This window comes from Oncorhynchus kisutch, linkage group LG1 (genome assembly GCF_002021735.2).
Source record: "Oncorhynchus kisutch isolate 150728-3 linkage group LG1, Okis_V2, whole genome shotgun sequence".
Classification (NCBI taxonomy): Eukaryota; Metazoa; Chordata; class Actinopteri; order Salmoniformes; family Salmonidae; genus Oncorhynchus; species Oncorhynchus kisutch.
In genome coordinates, this window is record NC_034174.2 from 65348997 (window position 1) to 65367194 (window position 18198).

An 18198-nucleotide genomic window follows, 5' to 3' on the forward strand; every position below is an offset into this window, starting at 1 on the left:
TTTAAGTGTTCCCTTTATTTTTTTGAGCAGTGTATATATTTTTTTTAAAGGCAGCAGACTGCTTGTCATGGCAACACAAAGTATTCCAAGTCATGAGCCTCTTTGGGGATCACTGAGGCATTTGGGAGGCTCCAACTAAAGGAAAGAGAATCCTGGACTCTAACAACCTCTCTCTATCCCTACAACTTTCCCCCACTGTGATATAACTTGCCCCTCCAGGATTGAGCTCTTAAGTCACCTCTTTACAGACCCGGTGCCAGGTTTGTTTCTTTGGGGGGGGGTTAGTAATGAATATAGGCTACAAGATAGATAGGGAGATTCACCTATTATAAACCGCCTATGTGACTGGAGCCATACACACAGCTGTCTTACCGAAATGCAAACTAAATGCTGAAAGTAGTCGCCTAGTTATTTATACATACAAATAAAAAGAGGGACAAATTCTGACCTGAGTTAAGCGTGTGTAAATGGACCATAAGCTGATGGAAAATATGAACACAACATGCAACAATTTTAAAAGGAAATCAGTCAATTGAAATAAATGCAATAGTTGCTAATCTATGGATTTCACATGACTTGGTCACAAATACCATTAAAAAAAAGGTAGGGAGTGTCGTGTCTTTAGCATTAAACTGATTAATCATGTAACTGTAATTAACTAGGAAGTCGGGGCACCAAGGAAAATATTCAGATTAAAGTTATAATTTTTCTAATATAACTTCAGATATTTTCATATCTGATCAATAGTCTGATTAATTCATTCTTCTTTCCCTCACGTTAGTCTCATTCCAATTCGTAAATTGTTGGTTATCTGCACGAACCCAGTCTTCATTCACTATGAGTCATCCATACATCAATTGTCTTAAATAATGTATTTACTAACTAAGTAATTCACAGAAATGCATAAACAGTAGATAGTTACAGTCGTATGAAAAAGTTTGGGCACCCCTGACAATTTATAAATAATTGGGTGTTTGGATCAGCAATTTCATTTTGATCTATCAAATAACTGATGGACAAAGTAATATTTCAGTAGTGAAATGAGGTTTATTGGATTAACAGAAAATGTGCAATATGCATCAAAACAAAATTAGACAGGTGCATAAATTTGGGCACCCCGATAGAAAAATCACATCAATATTTGGTAGAGCCTCCTTTTGCCAAAATAACAGCTTCTAGACGCTTCCCATAGCCTCTAATGAGTGTCTGGATTCTGGATGAAGGTATTTTGGACTATTCCTCCTTACAAAACATCTCCAGTTCAGTTAGGTTTGATGGTTGCCGAGCATGGACAGCCCGCTTCAAATCATCCCACAGATTCTCAATGATATTCAGGTCTGGGATGGCCATTTTGAGCAGTGTTTTGGGTCGTTGTCTTGTTGAAATATCCAGCCCCGGCGTAACTTCAACTTTGTGACTGATTCTTCAACATTATTCACAAGAATCTGCTGAATTTGAGTGGAATCCATGTGACCCTCAACTTTAACAAGATTCCCAGTACTGGCACTGGCCACACAGCCCCACAGCATGATGGAACCCCCACCAAATTTTACTGTGGGTAGCAAGTGTTTTTCTTGGAACACTGTGTTCTTTTGCCGCCATGCATAACGTCCCCAAATAACTCAATCTTTGTTTCATCAGTCCACAGCACCTTATTCCAAAATGAAGCTGGCTTGTCCAAATGTGCGTTTGCATACCTCAAGTGACTCTGTTTGTGGCATGTGTGCAGAAAAGGCTTCTTCCGCATCACCCTCCCATACAGCTTCTCCTTGTGCAAAGTGCGCTGAATTGTTGAACGATGCACAGTGACACCATCTGCAGCAAGATGATGTTGTAGGTCTTTGGAGGTAGTCTGTGAGCTGTTTTTGACCGTTGTCACCATCCCTCGCCTTTGCCTCTCCGATATTTTACTTGGCCTACCACTTCTGGCCTTAACAAGAACTGTGCCTGTGGTCTTCCATTTCCTCACAGTGGACACTGACAGCTTAAAATCTCTGCGATAGCTTTTTGTAGCCTTCCTCTAAACCATAATGTTGAACAATCTTTGTTTTCAGGTCATTTGAGAGTTGTTTTGAGGCCCCCATGTTGCCACTCTTCAGAGGAGAGTCAAAGAGAACAACAACTTGCAATTGGCCACCTTAAATACCTTTTCTCATGATTGGATGCACTTGTCTATGAAGTTCAAGGCTTAATGAGCTCACCAAACCAATTGTGTGTTCCAATTAATCAGTGCTAATTAGTTACAGGTATTAGTAGGATAAACCGGTATCGCGGCTTGGTGTACAAAAGGGAAGTGGGGGTAGACTGAGAAAAGACAACACACAGTTGATAAGTATAACAATTAAAATGCTAATCCTTCGCACATGAACGCTCACTCTTTCGCGAATAATTGCAATCAATATATATATATATATATATATATATATATATATATACGCTCAGTGTCTCATCGGGATCCCTGTTGAAAAGTTTGTTTCTGTTGGAGAGTCTGCCTGTCCGCTCTCTCTGTCGTGGTTAGAATGGGTACTTCAGAGTGACATTCATTCATGTCGTTATAGAATAGCGGTTTCGGCGGTTGTCGTTCTTCGCGTTCAATGATACCGAATTCCTAGCTGCAGACTAGTAATTAATATCAAAGACTTGTTCTTATTCTGTCGGTATCGATAGTCTAAGAGTTTAACCACGTGGGATGGTTAAAAGATTCAGCAATCGTCTCAAACCTTGGCCCTCTCGTTATCGAGGTAAGCTGGTCTGCAACCTTTGTCCTCTCGTAATTGAGAGAAACATGGTCTGTTGAGAAATTCTCAAGGTGGGGGTTTTATTCAGAAGAGCAGAAAAAGGCTGTCTCATGACGCCAAGTCCTGGCTGTGTTCATGGGGGTGTGCCAGTGACTTAAGTGAAACTTTACACAGAAATACAATTCTCTCACATTACATCATTACATAGCATCCCATAATTTCACAAATAGTGTAATCTTTCCTCATTCATCCTGTACAGCAATTAGATGCAAGCCTCATAACTGAGGCTATTATATAAACAGCGTTATGGTAATGTGGCCATATTGCCTCTCATGAGTTTCACAAAATTGTACCAAAAGGACCAGTTCGTAGCTGGATTCTTCCCCTGATCTTTTATACCTTCTCCAGAACATAAATGTTGTTCGGACCTCAAGTTCTGTGAGGTGGAAGAAATTCCTTTGTTCTCTCTATGAAAACTCCACTCTCTCTCTATACTGTGGCCATGAGGAGATAATCTCCTCCAGGAATTTACGACCTGGGGTCGCAGCAGCCTGAGTGTAGGAGACAGAGAGAGGGGGATGAGTTTGCTGTACCCAAAGAGGGCAACGTCATGACAGGATTATCAGTATCTGTGGACCACACATCTCCTTCGCATAGAGTTGATCAGGCTGTTGCTTGTAAGCATGTGGAATGTTGTGGAATGATGTCCCACGCCTCTTCAATGGCTTTGTGAAGTTACCGGATATTGTCGGGAACTGGTACACGCTGTCGTACACGTCAATCCAGAGCACCCCAAAACATGTTCAATGGGTGACATGTCTGGTGGGTATGCAGGTAATTTCAGCTTCCAGGAATTGTGTACAGATCCTTGCGACATGGCTCTGCGTTATCATGCTGAAACATGAGGTGATGGTGGAGGATGAATGGCACGACAGTGGACCTCAGGATCTTGTCACGGTATCTCTGTGCATTAAAATTTCCATCAATAAAATGCAATTGTTTTCTCTGTTCGTAGCTTATGCCTGCCTATTCCATAACCCCACCGCCACGTTGACATGAGCAAACTGCTAGCCTAGACAACGCCCTACACACTGACTGCCATCTGCCCGGTACATTTGAAGCCAAGATTCATCCATGAAGAGTATACTTCTCCAGCGTGCGGCCATCGAAGCTGAGCATTGGCCCACAAGTCGGTTTGTGCAGTACCATGGTAGACCCTCATACTTCAAGGCTAAAACCATGGTACATTTCCATGGTATAAGTGAAAGTACCATAGTAGTACCATGATATAAATGAAAGAACCGAAGGGTATTATAAGAAACTTTATTTGTTAATCATTATTTATTTCAAATAATCCCTTTAACAGTTACTTTAGTTAAGAACTTAGATTTGTAACACATTCAAGCAACATTTTTTAAATAAAATGAAGCTCTATATGCTTTATTCCATGTGAAGCTGTATAGTGGATATGTGACTACTTTATGAAAGTGGATATGTTGATCTAGTGCAGGACTCTCCGACCAAGCTACCCGCCTGTAGGTTTTCCCCAGTTGTAACTAACCTGATTGAACTTATCAACTAGCTAATTAGAAGTAGGTGCGCTAGATTAGGGTTGGAGTGAAAACCTACAGGACTGTAGCTCTCCAGGAACAGGGTTGGAGAGCCTTGATCTAGTGGATATTTTATCTGTTGTAAAATGGTACACTTGCAAGTGTTGCAGAAAAAGAGGAAACTCATTACTCAGCAGTGGAGTCATTACTGATTGTGATGTAATTATTCATGTATCTTGGTCTTGACTTTGTATTTTTACCTACTAAGATTCCTCTTGAAAAGCCCGGTGCAGTCAAAAACGCGATTTTCCTGTGTTTTATCTCCACACTGAGGTTGGAATAATACAGTGAAATTGCAAATATGATAATGCCCTTTTAGTGTAAGAGCTGTTTGAAAAGACCGCCTAAAATTGCAACCTGTTTTGGTGGGATGGAGTTTTGGTCTGCCTGGTGATGTCACCAGGTGGTTCAATTAGTTAATATACCAACAAGAAAGAGAGTTCTAAACATTTAGTTTTCAGTTGCCCTCTCCACACTCCCAGACAGTCCTAGCAAAATTATTGCTTGATTATTGCTCTTTACCATTTTAATTAAACAATCAAAGTAAGGTACTTAATAATAAATAATATTAAAATAATTTGATATTGAGATAAACAGCTGCATTGGACCTTTAATGAAAAGCACAATGTAAATAAAATGAGCATTGACTTCCACATGCAGTGCCTCCCTAATGTCTCCACTAGGTAAGGTGTTGATCATGAGTTTGATTCTCTTCGCCACACAGGAACTGTGGCGGGAGATGGCGAGCTTAATTTACCATACTGTATTTTATTTGACGTTGTGTAAATATTAATTACAAATATATATAGAAAGGCACATTGTCAAAATACAATTTGGCATGCATTTAAAATGGAGTAAACATTCAAAAGACTTGACCCATCTTGCCCGTCTACTAACTAAACAGGTCTCCGTCACAGTATGAGCACCCAGCATCTCCGTCCTTTCCTAAATCAAAGAGACCATTACTACTACATCACTGGAAGAGGAGAGGGCCCCTGTACATAAATATACACATAAATATACATTCAAAAAAAAACTTTACATGCACATACAGTTTGGTCCAACTTTAACAGTAGTCAGCTCATGTACAGTATTGACCCAGACTCGTCCTGAGAGAGACAAACCAATCACTTCACCTTTCCCCAAACAACATGCCAAACAAGCTGTAAATGGGGGGGGGGGGGGTGTTTTTGGCACATTTTTGTGGAATATGCATGTCAAAACCTAATAACCTTCTCCGCCTCTCCTCAGAACTGAAGCACCTTCCGTTTGCGTCGCTCTCCCAGTCCTGTTTAGGTGTCTAGTGGTATGTACTCTGAAGTAAGATCATGTCGTTATTGTAAGCGCTCACTTTGCATGGTTATTAAAATATCTTAAAAACACATGTATCCTTAAACATGGTAATTCAGAAGCAAAGCACAAAATATTTAGGTCAAAAAAAAAAAATACATATTTAAGAATTTGAACAGGAACACCGTACAGTACCCTGTGAATCCATAGGAGGTGCAGTTCAGCTTGTTATACAGTAGATCGAGTAATGAGTGAAGCCAAACCAAAGGCGAATAATAACCCTGCAAAAACTATTCTTTCCAGTTATAAATCCAAAAATGTCATTGAACAAATGCATCGTTGGTCTTCTATCAGAGCAGAACATAGTCTTTCTTGATGCTGGGTTTTGTTCCCGGTATGTGCCTTGTGAGTTGGGCAAGAGACAGGAACTTTGAACACTTTTCTCCGTCTAGAGGTTTGGGAGATGAGGTTCATTTGGAAAGTTTGCTGATGACACGGATGAGAGCGGCATTCTCATCCTTTAGCCTCTGGTTGTCTGCTCGGAGATCCACCAGCACCTGGAAATACATGATAACCAGGGAGGACAGACAACATCAGGGACAAATAGATGTTTTTTTTTATCATCGTGATCAGTTGATGGAAATCTATTGGTTATTGTATGTTAAAGATAACGCAATGTAGAACAGTACAGAATAAAACCATATTCTCAGAACACAGTTTTTGGGTTGTTTTACATAGTGTTTGGGGTAGATTGTCATTAATGTTTGTGTAATTTGGAGTTGGTTTGAGTACTTTTATGTGGTTAATGTTTTCAGTAGTTTCGTTTTTTTTGGGGGGGGGGGGGGGGGGGGTCAGTATGTTGGGTTGTTTGAGGTTATTTTGGGTAGTCAGTAGGATCCCAAAGCACATAATCAATGCTAACAAGTATGCAGGTTAATTCAAGTCTGAACAGACAAGTTGAATAGGCTAGCCCCGGTGACTGAACAATTCCCTTATACCTTCAGCTCATCTTCCAGTTCCACTGCTTTTCTCTGGAGTGCTCTCTTCTCCTGCGAGTAAAACAGACACTGATTTTTTAAACTCACTCCCACATAGGTATGCAGCCTTTACAGCTAATGACATTAGGTTATATTCCATTTGACCTCAATTGATCCAATAAATAAATAATTTCCTGAATTGGGAAGCTAACAGTGAAATGGACCCTAAAACATGAACACAGACAGTTTAAGAGGGGACTCACAAATCTCTCCAGTTCCAGCAGGGCCGGCCTCTCGGTGTTGCTCTCTTGACTCTGCAATGGAGACACGGAGACAGTTACAACAGGGCCAGTGATTGACATGCACAGCTCAACACAGAAGCAGAGCAGGATAAATTCCAACACAATCTGTGTGCTATCTGCAATCCATCTTTGTGTTCCTAACAATACTGTGTACTGTTTGTCTTACACAACGTAACTTCTCTCCACATTGTCAGAGGCGGACACAGAACACCGTCAGGTCCCGCTACATGACCAGCGACAGCACTTCTAGGATCTGCCTCCCTGACAGTGTCCCAATACTCTTAGTCTCCCTCCTTTCCACTGCTATGTGGATCTAATATATTGAAATGGAATACCTGATAATCATATCGACTTATCTGTAGTTCCCTATCTGTAGTTATGAGCGAGAGAAGACAAGGAAAAGAGTCATGGCACATGGCTCTGCTATACGCCATGGATCTTGAACCATGGTCATCAAAATCCAGACCGGATCATGAACCATGGTCATCAAAATCCAGACCGGATCATATCCTCACCTGTCGGAGTCTCTCCAGCTCCACTTTGCTCTGGCTGAGCAGCAGCGCCGTCTCCTGCAGCTTGTCTCTGAGCAGGCTGTTCTCCTGCAGCACCGACATGTACAGCTAGGGGGCGACACACATACAGGGATTCGGTCATAGCCTCTGCAGTTCTAAATACATTCCGTTTAAGCGGTTTAAACTCCTATTTCCCAGCTAGTCAGCTGCATCCATTCATTCCCAACAGAGCATGTTATTCTCTCACTTATTAAAACCTTAGCTTCCATCTTTCAAGTGCCTGAAGAATGTGTGTATTTAAAAATCACTGTGAGTTGTCAACAATACCATTTTGTACTCTGGTGAAGAATCTCCCAACTGAGGCTCACTGCAAAGATAGAGTACATGATTTATGCAATTTCAAAAGAGGTTTAGTAATTCAGTATACTGTAGTATAGAAATTAAAAAACATTTACCTGGGTGAACTATGACGATGGTTTTCATCCTGTTGGGCTTCATCCATTGCATCCAAATGTTCATTCTTGTAAGAAAAATAGATACAGTGTATAATGAACATTGTAAAAAAGACCACGTTGACAATGGCACGTTTGACATTGACCACTAAGATTTGACCAGGCATTGTAATACAAGACCACTTTTGTGACAAACCATCAGATTCCAACATTGGGGGGGGGGGGGGGGGGGGGGGGGAGTCCTATATTTCAGGTCTACACTATAAAGCAGTCAAAATACAGAAATGTAGCAATTACACAACTGAAAAAGGGGAGGTAATGGAGTTCCTGTTCTGAGTACAAGGTTACAACATACTGTTGCATTTCCTCTTTGTCTTTGTAGGACATAACATTTACGTTGTACTTGTGGCATGTTGGAAGTGGACAAGAAAGAGTGATATTGGTTGATAGTCAAATTAAAGTTCAATCAGTTTATACAAAGGAAATGGTCAAATGATTTGAACAAAGACAACAATAGCTCCAGCACGAATACTATGACTATGTATGAAGGGGTTCCTCTGCTTACCCCTAGTTGAACCACCCCGGTGGAGCGTCTCTCTCTCCTTCCCTTCCGTCGGTCCCTCACTCCTAGCCGCGTCTCTCCCTCGGACCCGACCTCCTTCACTGGGTCGGTGTCTACAATACAATTGGAACAGAATGACATTGATAGATCAAAAAGGCATTCAACAGCACGGCTCTAAACTAACTTTTTCCACCGGTGGCACAATTCTTCCTGTTGACGGCACCAGCACATGATATGGTCGCACCCATTTTTTGCCGCTGCGTGCTGATAATGACCTGACTGGTGTCTCATAGTGTGCCTGCATTCCATACAGAATCAGGCTAATAATGACTAGTCGTCATTTACATTAGCATGCCCTTGCAGGGTTTGACATTCAGATGAATTTGCCAGTGGCACACTGTGCCAATGCCAACTGAAAGTTACTGGCCCGAATTAAAAGAGTGCTGGCCAAGGAAATGTTATTAAAATGTTTAATTTGCAGGCTGCGTAAGTAGCCTATAGCAGGGCTCTCCAACCCTGTTCCTAGTGAGATACCGTCCTGTAGGTTTTCGCTCCAACACTAATCTAGCGCACCTGATTCTAATAATTAGCTGGTTGATAAGTTGAATCGGGAAAGTTACAACTGGGGTTGAAATGAAAATCTCCAGGAACAGGGTTGGAAAGCCCTGGCCTATAATGACCTACCCTCCATAAAAAAGAATAATCTTTGAGCAATCTTAAAATGGGTGTTATCGCTAGCGATTGTAGGGCCTGATAAAAATATACGTTTTAGTTTTCCCTCAGGATTTCACTCGCAAAAATCACATTTTGGGGTTGAAAAACTCCTCAAATTTGATGTTCCCTGTCCACAACAATTCTTGAACCACATCGGGAGAACACTTTTGAGATCTGGGAACAATAAAAAACTACATTGGAGGGTGTAGTTGCCCTTCAAATCAATTGTGCGCCTAGCAAGAGGCCATTGTGTTCGGCTAGCGTTTTTTTGTACTGTACAATGTAGGCTACATGTGATGGCACAGTTTGATAAACAAATGCCTTGCAATTGTTACAAATCATCAAGATATCATTCAGCCAGGTATTTAATTGTCAAGTTTTTTTGTTTTTGGGAAAGCCTTTAGGAATGTTCATTCAAACAGCTCATGACTCAATTTTGCTTTTCAAAGATTAAACCAAGACTTCGGACCAAACATTATGAATACCTGCATACCCATTGTTGCATACCTTTTATAATACATTTTTAAAAAGCTGAAAATTGTGAACCAAAACGTAACGTGAAGAAAAAAAACCACTGGCACCCTAGAGTCCAATTAAAAATGTGTGTTGCACTGCCAAGTCAAACGGTCGCAAATACGAGTTTTGGTTGCAATTTTGAGCCCTTAACAGACACTAAGGCTAGAGCCTAGAGGATGCATTTGATATTGCCAACTTGATGTTTTCCTGACACTAAACTTTTAAAACTAGGATTCATAATCCTGTCTTCCTGAATGGCATTACTATTAATACATGAAAACAGCACATTTTTACCCACCACAGTCCCACTCACCTCTCTCAGCAGGTGTTATCGTGACTATAGGGCTGACATGCAGGATGTTGCTAGGTGGTGGATCAGCCGGTTTGGCTACGGTCTTCTCTGCCTCCTTCAAGTCAGTGAGCGTCACACCCTGTCACAGGAAACAAGCAAAAGTAATGTTTATTATTTATGCTGAAAGGTGGTCAGTTAAGGTGACAAGATCCATTTTAAGTCCTCTGTAAGAGACGTAAAGAGATGGTTTATTGTGACCAGTACCTGTGTGGAGCGGCGAGACTGGCGCATGAGGCGTGATCGTGCTTTCCTCTGAGACTCAGACTCCTCGTCTCTTACAGGGGCCTGGAACCTGAGGGGAAAAACATCCACACAGCTCCATTAGAACCCTTAGATTCACAATGCTCCCAAAAATAATCCATCCACACAGCTCCATTAGATTCACAATGCTCCCAAAAATAACCTATCCACACAGCTCCATTAGAACCCTTAGATTCACAATGCTCCCAAAAATAACCCATCCACACAGCTCCATTAGATCCCTTAGATTCACAATGCTCCCAAAAATAACCTATCCACACAGCTCCATTAGAACCCTTAGATTCACAATGCTCCCAAAAATAACCCATCCACACAGCTCCATTAGATTCACAATGCTCCCAAAAATAACCTATCCACACAGCTCCATTAGATCCCTTAGATTCACAATGCTCCCAAAGAACACATCCATTCAGCTTTATTAGAACTCTTAGATTCAGAGCCGTAACCAGGGTTGGGGTTTTAGTGAGGATTTTTTTCTCGCATTTATATACAATTAAATTAAGTTTAAAAAGCTATTTGGAGAACAGCAAAAACGACCCCAGCCATTATCACCTTGGCTGCTCTAGGTTCATTCACCTCAGTCAATCTACAAACACAAAGCCTATTAGCTATACACAATTGTAATGTTATACCCCTGAAAGGGGGAATTATCAGAAATGATCCACACTAACGTGTAGCATCAGATAATGTTCAGTTGTAATGATGAATTGCATAAGATAATCAACTCTATACATAGATATCAATTTTCTCAAATGATGTTGTGTTCACATTTATTTTCCAAGGCATTACTAATCAAGCTCCGCACAAACAGACATCAATGGAGCACACAGATGATCGTTTTATCATATTCACATGAATTATTAGCATATTAACTTACGATTCTGTATTAACATCAGTGATGTAGTGGTAAAAAAGGTGGCTAATGGTTCAACTATAAACTCCAGTGGGCGATCAAGACTAACAAGAGAGTTGGGTCAGTAACCGAAATGTCGCTGGTTTGATGAACAGATCCACACAGCTCCAGTAGAAGATGTATATTCAGAATGCTCCAACACATCCACACAGCTCCAGTAGAAGATGTATATTCAGAATGCTCCAACACATCCACACAGCTCCAGTAGAAGATGTATATTCAGAATGCTCCAACACATCCACACAGCTCCAGTAGAAGATGTATATTCAGAATGCTCCAACACATCCACACAGCTCCAGTAGAAGATGTATATTCAGAATGCTCCAACACATCCACACAGCTCCAGTAGAAGATGTATATTCAGAATGCTCCAACACATCCACACAGCTCCAGTAGAAGATGTATATTCAGAATGCTCCAACACATCCACACAGCTCCAGTAGAAGATGTATATTCAGAATGCTCCAACACATCCACACAGCTCCAGTAGAAGATGTATATTCAGAATGCTCCAACACATCCACACAGCTCCAGTAGAAGATGTATATTCAGAATGCTCCAACACATCCACACAGCTCCAGTAGAAGATGTATATTCAGAATGCTCCAACACATCCACACAGCTCCACTAGAAGATGTATATTCAGAATGCTCCAACACATCAACACAGCTCCAATAGAAGATGTATATTCAGAATGCTCCAACACATCAACACAGCTCCAATAGAAGATGTATATTCAGAATGCTCCAACACATCAACACAGCTCCACTAGAAGATGTATATTCAGAATGCTCCAACACATCAACACAGCTCCAGTAGAAGATGTATATTCAGAATGCTCCAACACATCAACACAGCTCCAGTAGAAGATGTATATTCAGAATGCTCCAACACATCAACACAGCTCCAATAGAAGATGTATATTCAGAATGCTCCAACACATCAACACAGCTCCAATAGAAGATGTATATTCAGAATGCTCCAACACATCAACACAGCTCCAATAGAAGATGTATATTCAGAATGCTCCAACACATCAACACAGCTCCAATAGAAGATGTATATTCAGAATGCTCCATAAGAACACCTCCATAAAAGCACATCCCCTTAATTTACAGCAGAAGACACTCACTCCTCTACTAAAACACATTGATAGTGCTTGAACAACTGCCTGTGTTGAGTCTTTAATTCATTAGCTCTCATCATCACTTCCTTCTTATGTGCCACACCCTGCCTCCTGCTACACCAACTATTCACGTATCTTTCCGGTAGTTGTGCCAGGCCACTAAGCTTTAATGTGTGTTTACTGTGTGTCATGTGGCTCTTACTTCCGTCTGTCTGGGTTGGTGTTGTTGGGACTATCAGCCAGGGGGTCTTTCCTCTGGGGGGTGGGCTGAACCCGGGCTGTACGACTGGCTCTGTCCTGGTCCCGCTCCTCCACATCCTTCTCTTCTGGAGTCTGCTAAACCACAGGCAAGACAGGACCACAGGCAAGACAGGACCACGTTGATACAGAGAAATAATAACATTCCTCTTGACAGTAATCGAGTCACTGTTGCTAGGCTGATGATTCACATTTTTCTGTGTGTAAAGCACGACAGGCCCAGGTAGACTACACAACATCTACAGTACAGCTTAAGATGCATTGAGACATGTCTTACCTTTTCAGCGGGGCTGACGGTGGAGGTGGCACACTCTGTGTCTGGACTGGATAGAGTGGAGCCTTCTAAGAAAGACAGACAGGAGGTGTACTCTGGTCAGTGGGTAATCATGAATGGGTATTCAAAATGTCTGTGTGTGTGTGTGTGTGTGTGAGAGAGATCAGCCATATTTTATACCAGGGCTGCTCTCTTTCTCCTCGCCGAGCTCCAGGCCTTCAGACCTCCTCTCTTTAGACTGGTCCTGCACGTTCATCTTCTCCCTACTGCTCATCCTGCACACGGAGGTCCTGAAACACACGGGGATGATTACTATCAGCATTTCACAGAAATAGGCTGCATTCATATTCTTTACCCTTCTCCCAAAGTGTGCTCTCGTTCACTCCCCTCCGTGCATTGAAAAGCTGTGGATTGGTGCATACATGGGAGGAGATAATGATCGGAATGTAGCCATGAAATTCACTGCAGGAACGCATCCAGTTCTGACACTGTCCAACACAATCCTCCCTGCTATTATTTAGGCTGCCCTGGGGCGGCAGGGTAGCCTAGTGGTTAAAGCATTGGCCTAGTAACCGGAAGGTTGCAAGTTCAAATCCCAGAGCTGACAGGGTACAAATCTGTCGTTCTGCCCCTGAACAGGGGTTGTTCCTAGGCCGTCATTGAAAATAAGAATTTGTTCTTAACTGACTTGCCTAGTTAAAAGGTTAAAAAAAACAAGGAAGACGGCTTTTTCATAGTCAGCCATCTTTGTAAAATAACAGTCAAGTGAAGAACTATCCAATTGTATCTCATCTACATTTCTAAGGAAGACAAAACCATCTTTCTGCATGAGGCCAAGCCCACCCCATTTACTCCAACTACAACCTAACTGCAAATGTATTCCAACTACAACCTAACTGCAAAATAACTACTACAGATCAGAAGAGGAAAACCTCCGACGTTTGTTATCAGATGCAGTAATAATAAGGCATATACTGACCTCCGACGTTTGTTATCAGATGCAGTAATAAGGCATATACTGACCTCCGACGTTTGTTATCAGATGCAGTAATAATAAGGCATATACTGACCTCCGTCGTTTATATTCAGATGCAGTAATAATAAGGCATATACTGACCTCCGACGTTTGTTATCAGATGCAGTAATAATAAGGCATATACTGACCTCCGTCGTTTGTTATCAGATGCAGTAATAATAAGGCATATACTGACCTCCGTCGTTTGTTATCAGATGCAGTAATAATAAGGCATATACTGACCTCCGTCGTTTGTTATCAGATGCAGTAATAATAAGGCATATACTGACCTCCGTCGTTTGTTATCAGATGCAGTAATAATAAGGCATATACTGACCTCCGTCGTTTGTTATCAGATGCAGTAATAATAAGGCATATACTGACCTCCGTCGTTTGCTATCAGATGCAGTACTAATAAGGCATATACTGACCTCCGTCGTTTGCTATCAGATGCAGTACTAATAAGGCATATACTGACCTCCGTCGTTTGTTATCAGATGCAGTAATAATAAGGCATATACTGACCTCCGTCGTTTGTTATCAGATGCAGTAATAATAAGGCATATACTGACCTCCGTCGTTTGTTATCAGATGCAGTAATAATAAGGCATATACTGACCTCCGTCGTTTGTTATCAGATGCAGTAATAATAAGGCATATACTGACCTCCGTCGTTTGTTATCAGATGCAGTAATAATAAGGCATATACTGACCTCCGTCGTTTGTTATCAGATGCAGTAATAATAAGGCATATACTGACCTCCGTCGTTTGTTATCAGCTTTCGCAGCAGTAGAGCCTGCAGGGTTCTGTCTGTCCATTATGGACTGCTCATTACGCCACTGTGAAGGGACACTCGGTCATCAGTGACAAAAATATGACCACTGTCATTAGATAACGCACATAATAATAATAATATTGCAAGGCAAATATAGTAGCAAGAGTCATGACAGCATCACTCATCAGTAAGAGAAACATAGGAAGACTGCCTTTTGCAGAATAGCCTAATATTACATGGCAAATATGGCAACAAGTCAAATTATACTATTCTGAAAAGATGTGAAATCTACAATTAATATTCCTCAAATCAGGCAGTTTTGTATTGGCCATCTAGATAAATATTTTGCACACATGAACAGTGACAAAAAAGGGAAGTCTCACGTTGGCTTGTTTCTGTGACAGCTCCTCCAGCAGTGACACAACACTCTCATCAGCGACATCAAACGGAGTCTGACCCTGCAGGGTTGACATTACAAAAATGAAAATAGAGCACAAAGACATTATGTGGTATCACACTTCCTAACACATGGCGAAGCTATATTAGCCTAGCATTTCATAAAGTAGTAACAAATACTACAGAGACCTGGTATACAAGCAGTCAACAATATTTCCCAGTACATTGAGTGTCTTGAGGAGGACGGGCTCACTGTAATTAGCTGGAATAGAATAAATGGAACAGTAATCAAACACATCAAACATATTGAAATCACGTTGGTCTCCGTTCCATTAATTACAATGAGCTCGTCCTCCTATAGCTCCTCCCACCAGCCTCCACTGGTATACATGTGTATGGCTCTAGTCGGTCTGTCGGTCTCACCCCATTGCTGCAGGCCTCCATGTCGCAGAGCTGTTCAGCCAGTATCCTGCAGGCATCTCCCTGCCCCCAGTGTGACGCTGCGTGGAGAGGCGTCCAGCCATCACAGTCCATCTCTGACACGTCCAGACCACACTGGCATAGCAGTCTGAACCATAACAACACAGAGTTGCTTAGCACAGAGAGCAAAGCAGAAAGCCTATGCAATTGAGTTAATTCATTTTGTCTCTTTGTTTTTTAACAATGCCCTGCTTTTCCATAAACTCAAGAGTTATTGAGCTTGTCAGAGTGGCTGTAAGGGAGACACAAGAAAAATAGGGGTTTTGAGAGAATTGGGACACGGTCATGGACACTCACTTGATGGCTTCCAGGTAGCCCTTGGCTGCAGCCACATGCAGGGGAGTGGCCCCAGTTTTGGGATGCCGTAGTTCTGAGGGAAGCCCCTCTGTCAGCCAGGCTCTGGCATCTTTCATGATCTGCTCCTCCTCCACCCGCTTAGCTGCCTCTACGTCCACACCTGAGACGGGAATGAAATGTATAATCAACAACTGAACAAGAATGTTGAAAAAGTGGTAGTCGTGAAGCTTTTTCCTCTCTCAACTCCATTGAAAAAGGGGGAGCCTTATTCTTGTTTAGCTCGATATAAAAAGTGATAGCACCACAAGACAAAAATTGGCTAAGAGTGTGCCCTGGCTTCGCTTCCTTCTCTGTACCTATGTAAGTCTTTATAAATCAGACACCACAACACTTATCACCCTGAATCTCTCCTTTGTTTCCTCCCTGTGTTGATAGTACAGTACTCACCTTGTCTCACCGTGTATTGGTGCAGGAGCGACTCAGTGGCCTCGTCTTCAGCTATATCTAGGGGGACGTCGCCATCGCAGTTCACAGCAGTGAGAGACGCACCCTGCTGCAAAAGGAAACTGAGATATAGAAAGAGAGTTTGAAACCATCCACAAGAGAGAAACAGGCCACATAACCAAGAGTAAACAAAATGCAGTTGGCCAGCATTACAGGCCCTGCTGTACCAGACAACAATACAGCATTGTTGAATGGAGAAACATTGGCACAGGGAGGCTAAGGCTACCAAATCGGGTTAACTCAATTGCAACGACTGCCCAACATTATAACAGAGGAATGTAGAAAGCTTTCATATGTAGCCCCTATTCTATTGCCTGATGTTGAAGTGATATACTATACATACTCAGTAATCTCCAGATTCCCACAGGTGGCTGCCACATGCAGCGGAGTCCAGCCCTCACTGTCCACCTGGTTTATGTTGGCACCCTGAGCCAGGAGAAAGACCATCACCTCCATGCTCCCATCTATACAAGCCTACAGTGAATGAGGAGAGAGGATGATGATATTCATAGCTCCAGTATGACTATAGGTTGTAGAGTCAATACACAGACACTAGATTCTACTCATTTACCACAAGTCCTTACCTGGTGAAGAGCTGTGATTCCATCAGCATTGGCACAATTCACAACCTCTCCCTGATAGTCTCCATTTTTGCCTTCCATCTCTCTTGAATCTTTCAGCATCTCCTGGGCCTCATCTGTGTCACCACTGGCACAAGCTGCCAGGAACTCTGCAGCAGTATCAAACCGCACTCGCCTCCTACAGTCGAGGTCATCATTTAGTGACAATACTCAGGATATTAAAAAGTTAATATTTTACAGCACTCCATGGCAGCTACTCAAACCTCATTATTTGCATACATGAAAGGCAGATCATATTCCCCACCTCCAAATAGTCCATGTTAAAGCCAGAGGTTGTCAACAACAGTGGCGGTCTGTAGATAACTAGATATGTAGTTAGCTAACTTAACTATGTTGCTGGCTGACTAGTTGACTGCCTGCTAGCTTTCCAAAATGACTAGCCAGCCAATGTAGGTGTGTTAGCTACATAGTATCCCGTCGAATACTGTAGAGAACTGTTCTAAATCGACTAGTAGACAAGCACACACGAATGTGCCATTGTTGTGATTACAGACATAGCTAGTTAGCGAGATAAACATTCAAGTATCAGTAAAGCTAGCTAGCAAGTGCCTAGCCCACGCACAGCATTCCTGAATAGCATCCGGTATAGTACTAGCTAGCTAGCGAGAACCTAGCTAGCTGGCTATGTAGTAATGCATCAATTTGACAATACAGTACCTTCGTTTGAGTAGAATACTATGGGCTTCCCCGGTGGTCGATCCGCTTCCCTCCACATCCTGAGAATGGTCCTTTGAAACGGCGTTGTTCACGGCCTCTGAGCCGCCTACATCCTCGACATCGCCCCGCCACCTTCGCCTGGGCACAGCCGGTTCTCTTTCGGTGCTTGAACCGGACCAGCGCTTCAATTGTTCCTGCCGTTTATCCTTTGCTGTGTCCCCCATTATTATCCGACAAGGACTTTATTCAATAAAATATATATTCGATAGAAAAGACACACCCTCCATGTGTATAGTTTCACTTCCTTATTCAAAACACTGGGTGTGAAACCAAAGATGGTGCATAAATGAAGATGTCCCACTCAGGCCGTTAACAACTGAAAAAATTTGTCACAGTTCCGGTCTGCTTAAGGAGTGGCTCTCCCGTAGATGGGTTAGCTGGCAACGAAAACGATGCGCACGCTTCAATGGAGGCAGAAGTCTGTGTGTTGTTGTGATTCTGGATGGTCAGATAGCAACAATGACAAGAAGCTGCCATGTTGGGGCATCGTAGGTGGCTCATTTCAGCTAGTTTAA

General features: G+C 42.2%; 1 protein-coding gene across 2 annotated transcripts; it reads right to left on the reverse strand.

The window, feature by feature from the left end:
* Positions 1 to 4940: 4940 nt before the first annotated feature.
* Positions 4941 to 18172, reverse strand: LOC109889359 (protein phosphatase 1 regulatory subunit 12C-like). Of its 2 annotated transcripts, none has more exons than XM_031829986.1 (20): positions 17624 to 18172; positions 16910 to 17084; positions 16669 to 16799; positions 16269 to 16387; positions 15822 to 15981; positions 15468 to 15612; positions 15032 to 15106; positions 14633 to 14712; positions 13038 to 13147; positions 12861 to 12925; positions 12528 to 12658; positions 10230 to 10317; positions 9987 to 10104; positions 8447 to 8556; positions 7885 to 7949; positions 7757 to 7796; positions 7433 to 7537; positions 6879 to 6929; positions 6637 to 6687; positions 4941 to 6195 (listed from the first exon to the last, which is right to left on the reverse strand). In XM_031829986.1, the coding sequence occupies exons 1-20, from the start codon at positions 17845 to 17847 to the stop codon at positions 6109 to 6111; spliced, it is 2130 nt and encodes a 709-aa protein (XP_031685846.1). In that variant the 5' UTR covers positions 17848 to 18172; the 3' UTR covers positions 4941 to 6108. The 2 variants fall into 2 exon arrangements, with proteins under 2 accessions (XP_031685846.1, XP_031685841.1); XM_031829981.1 differs by having other exon boundaries at positions 12528 to 12661.
* Positions 18173 to 18198: the final 26 nt, after the last annotated feature.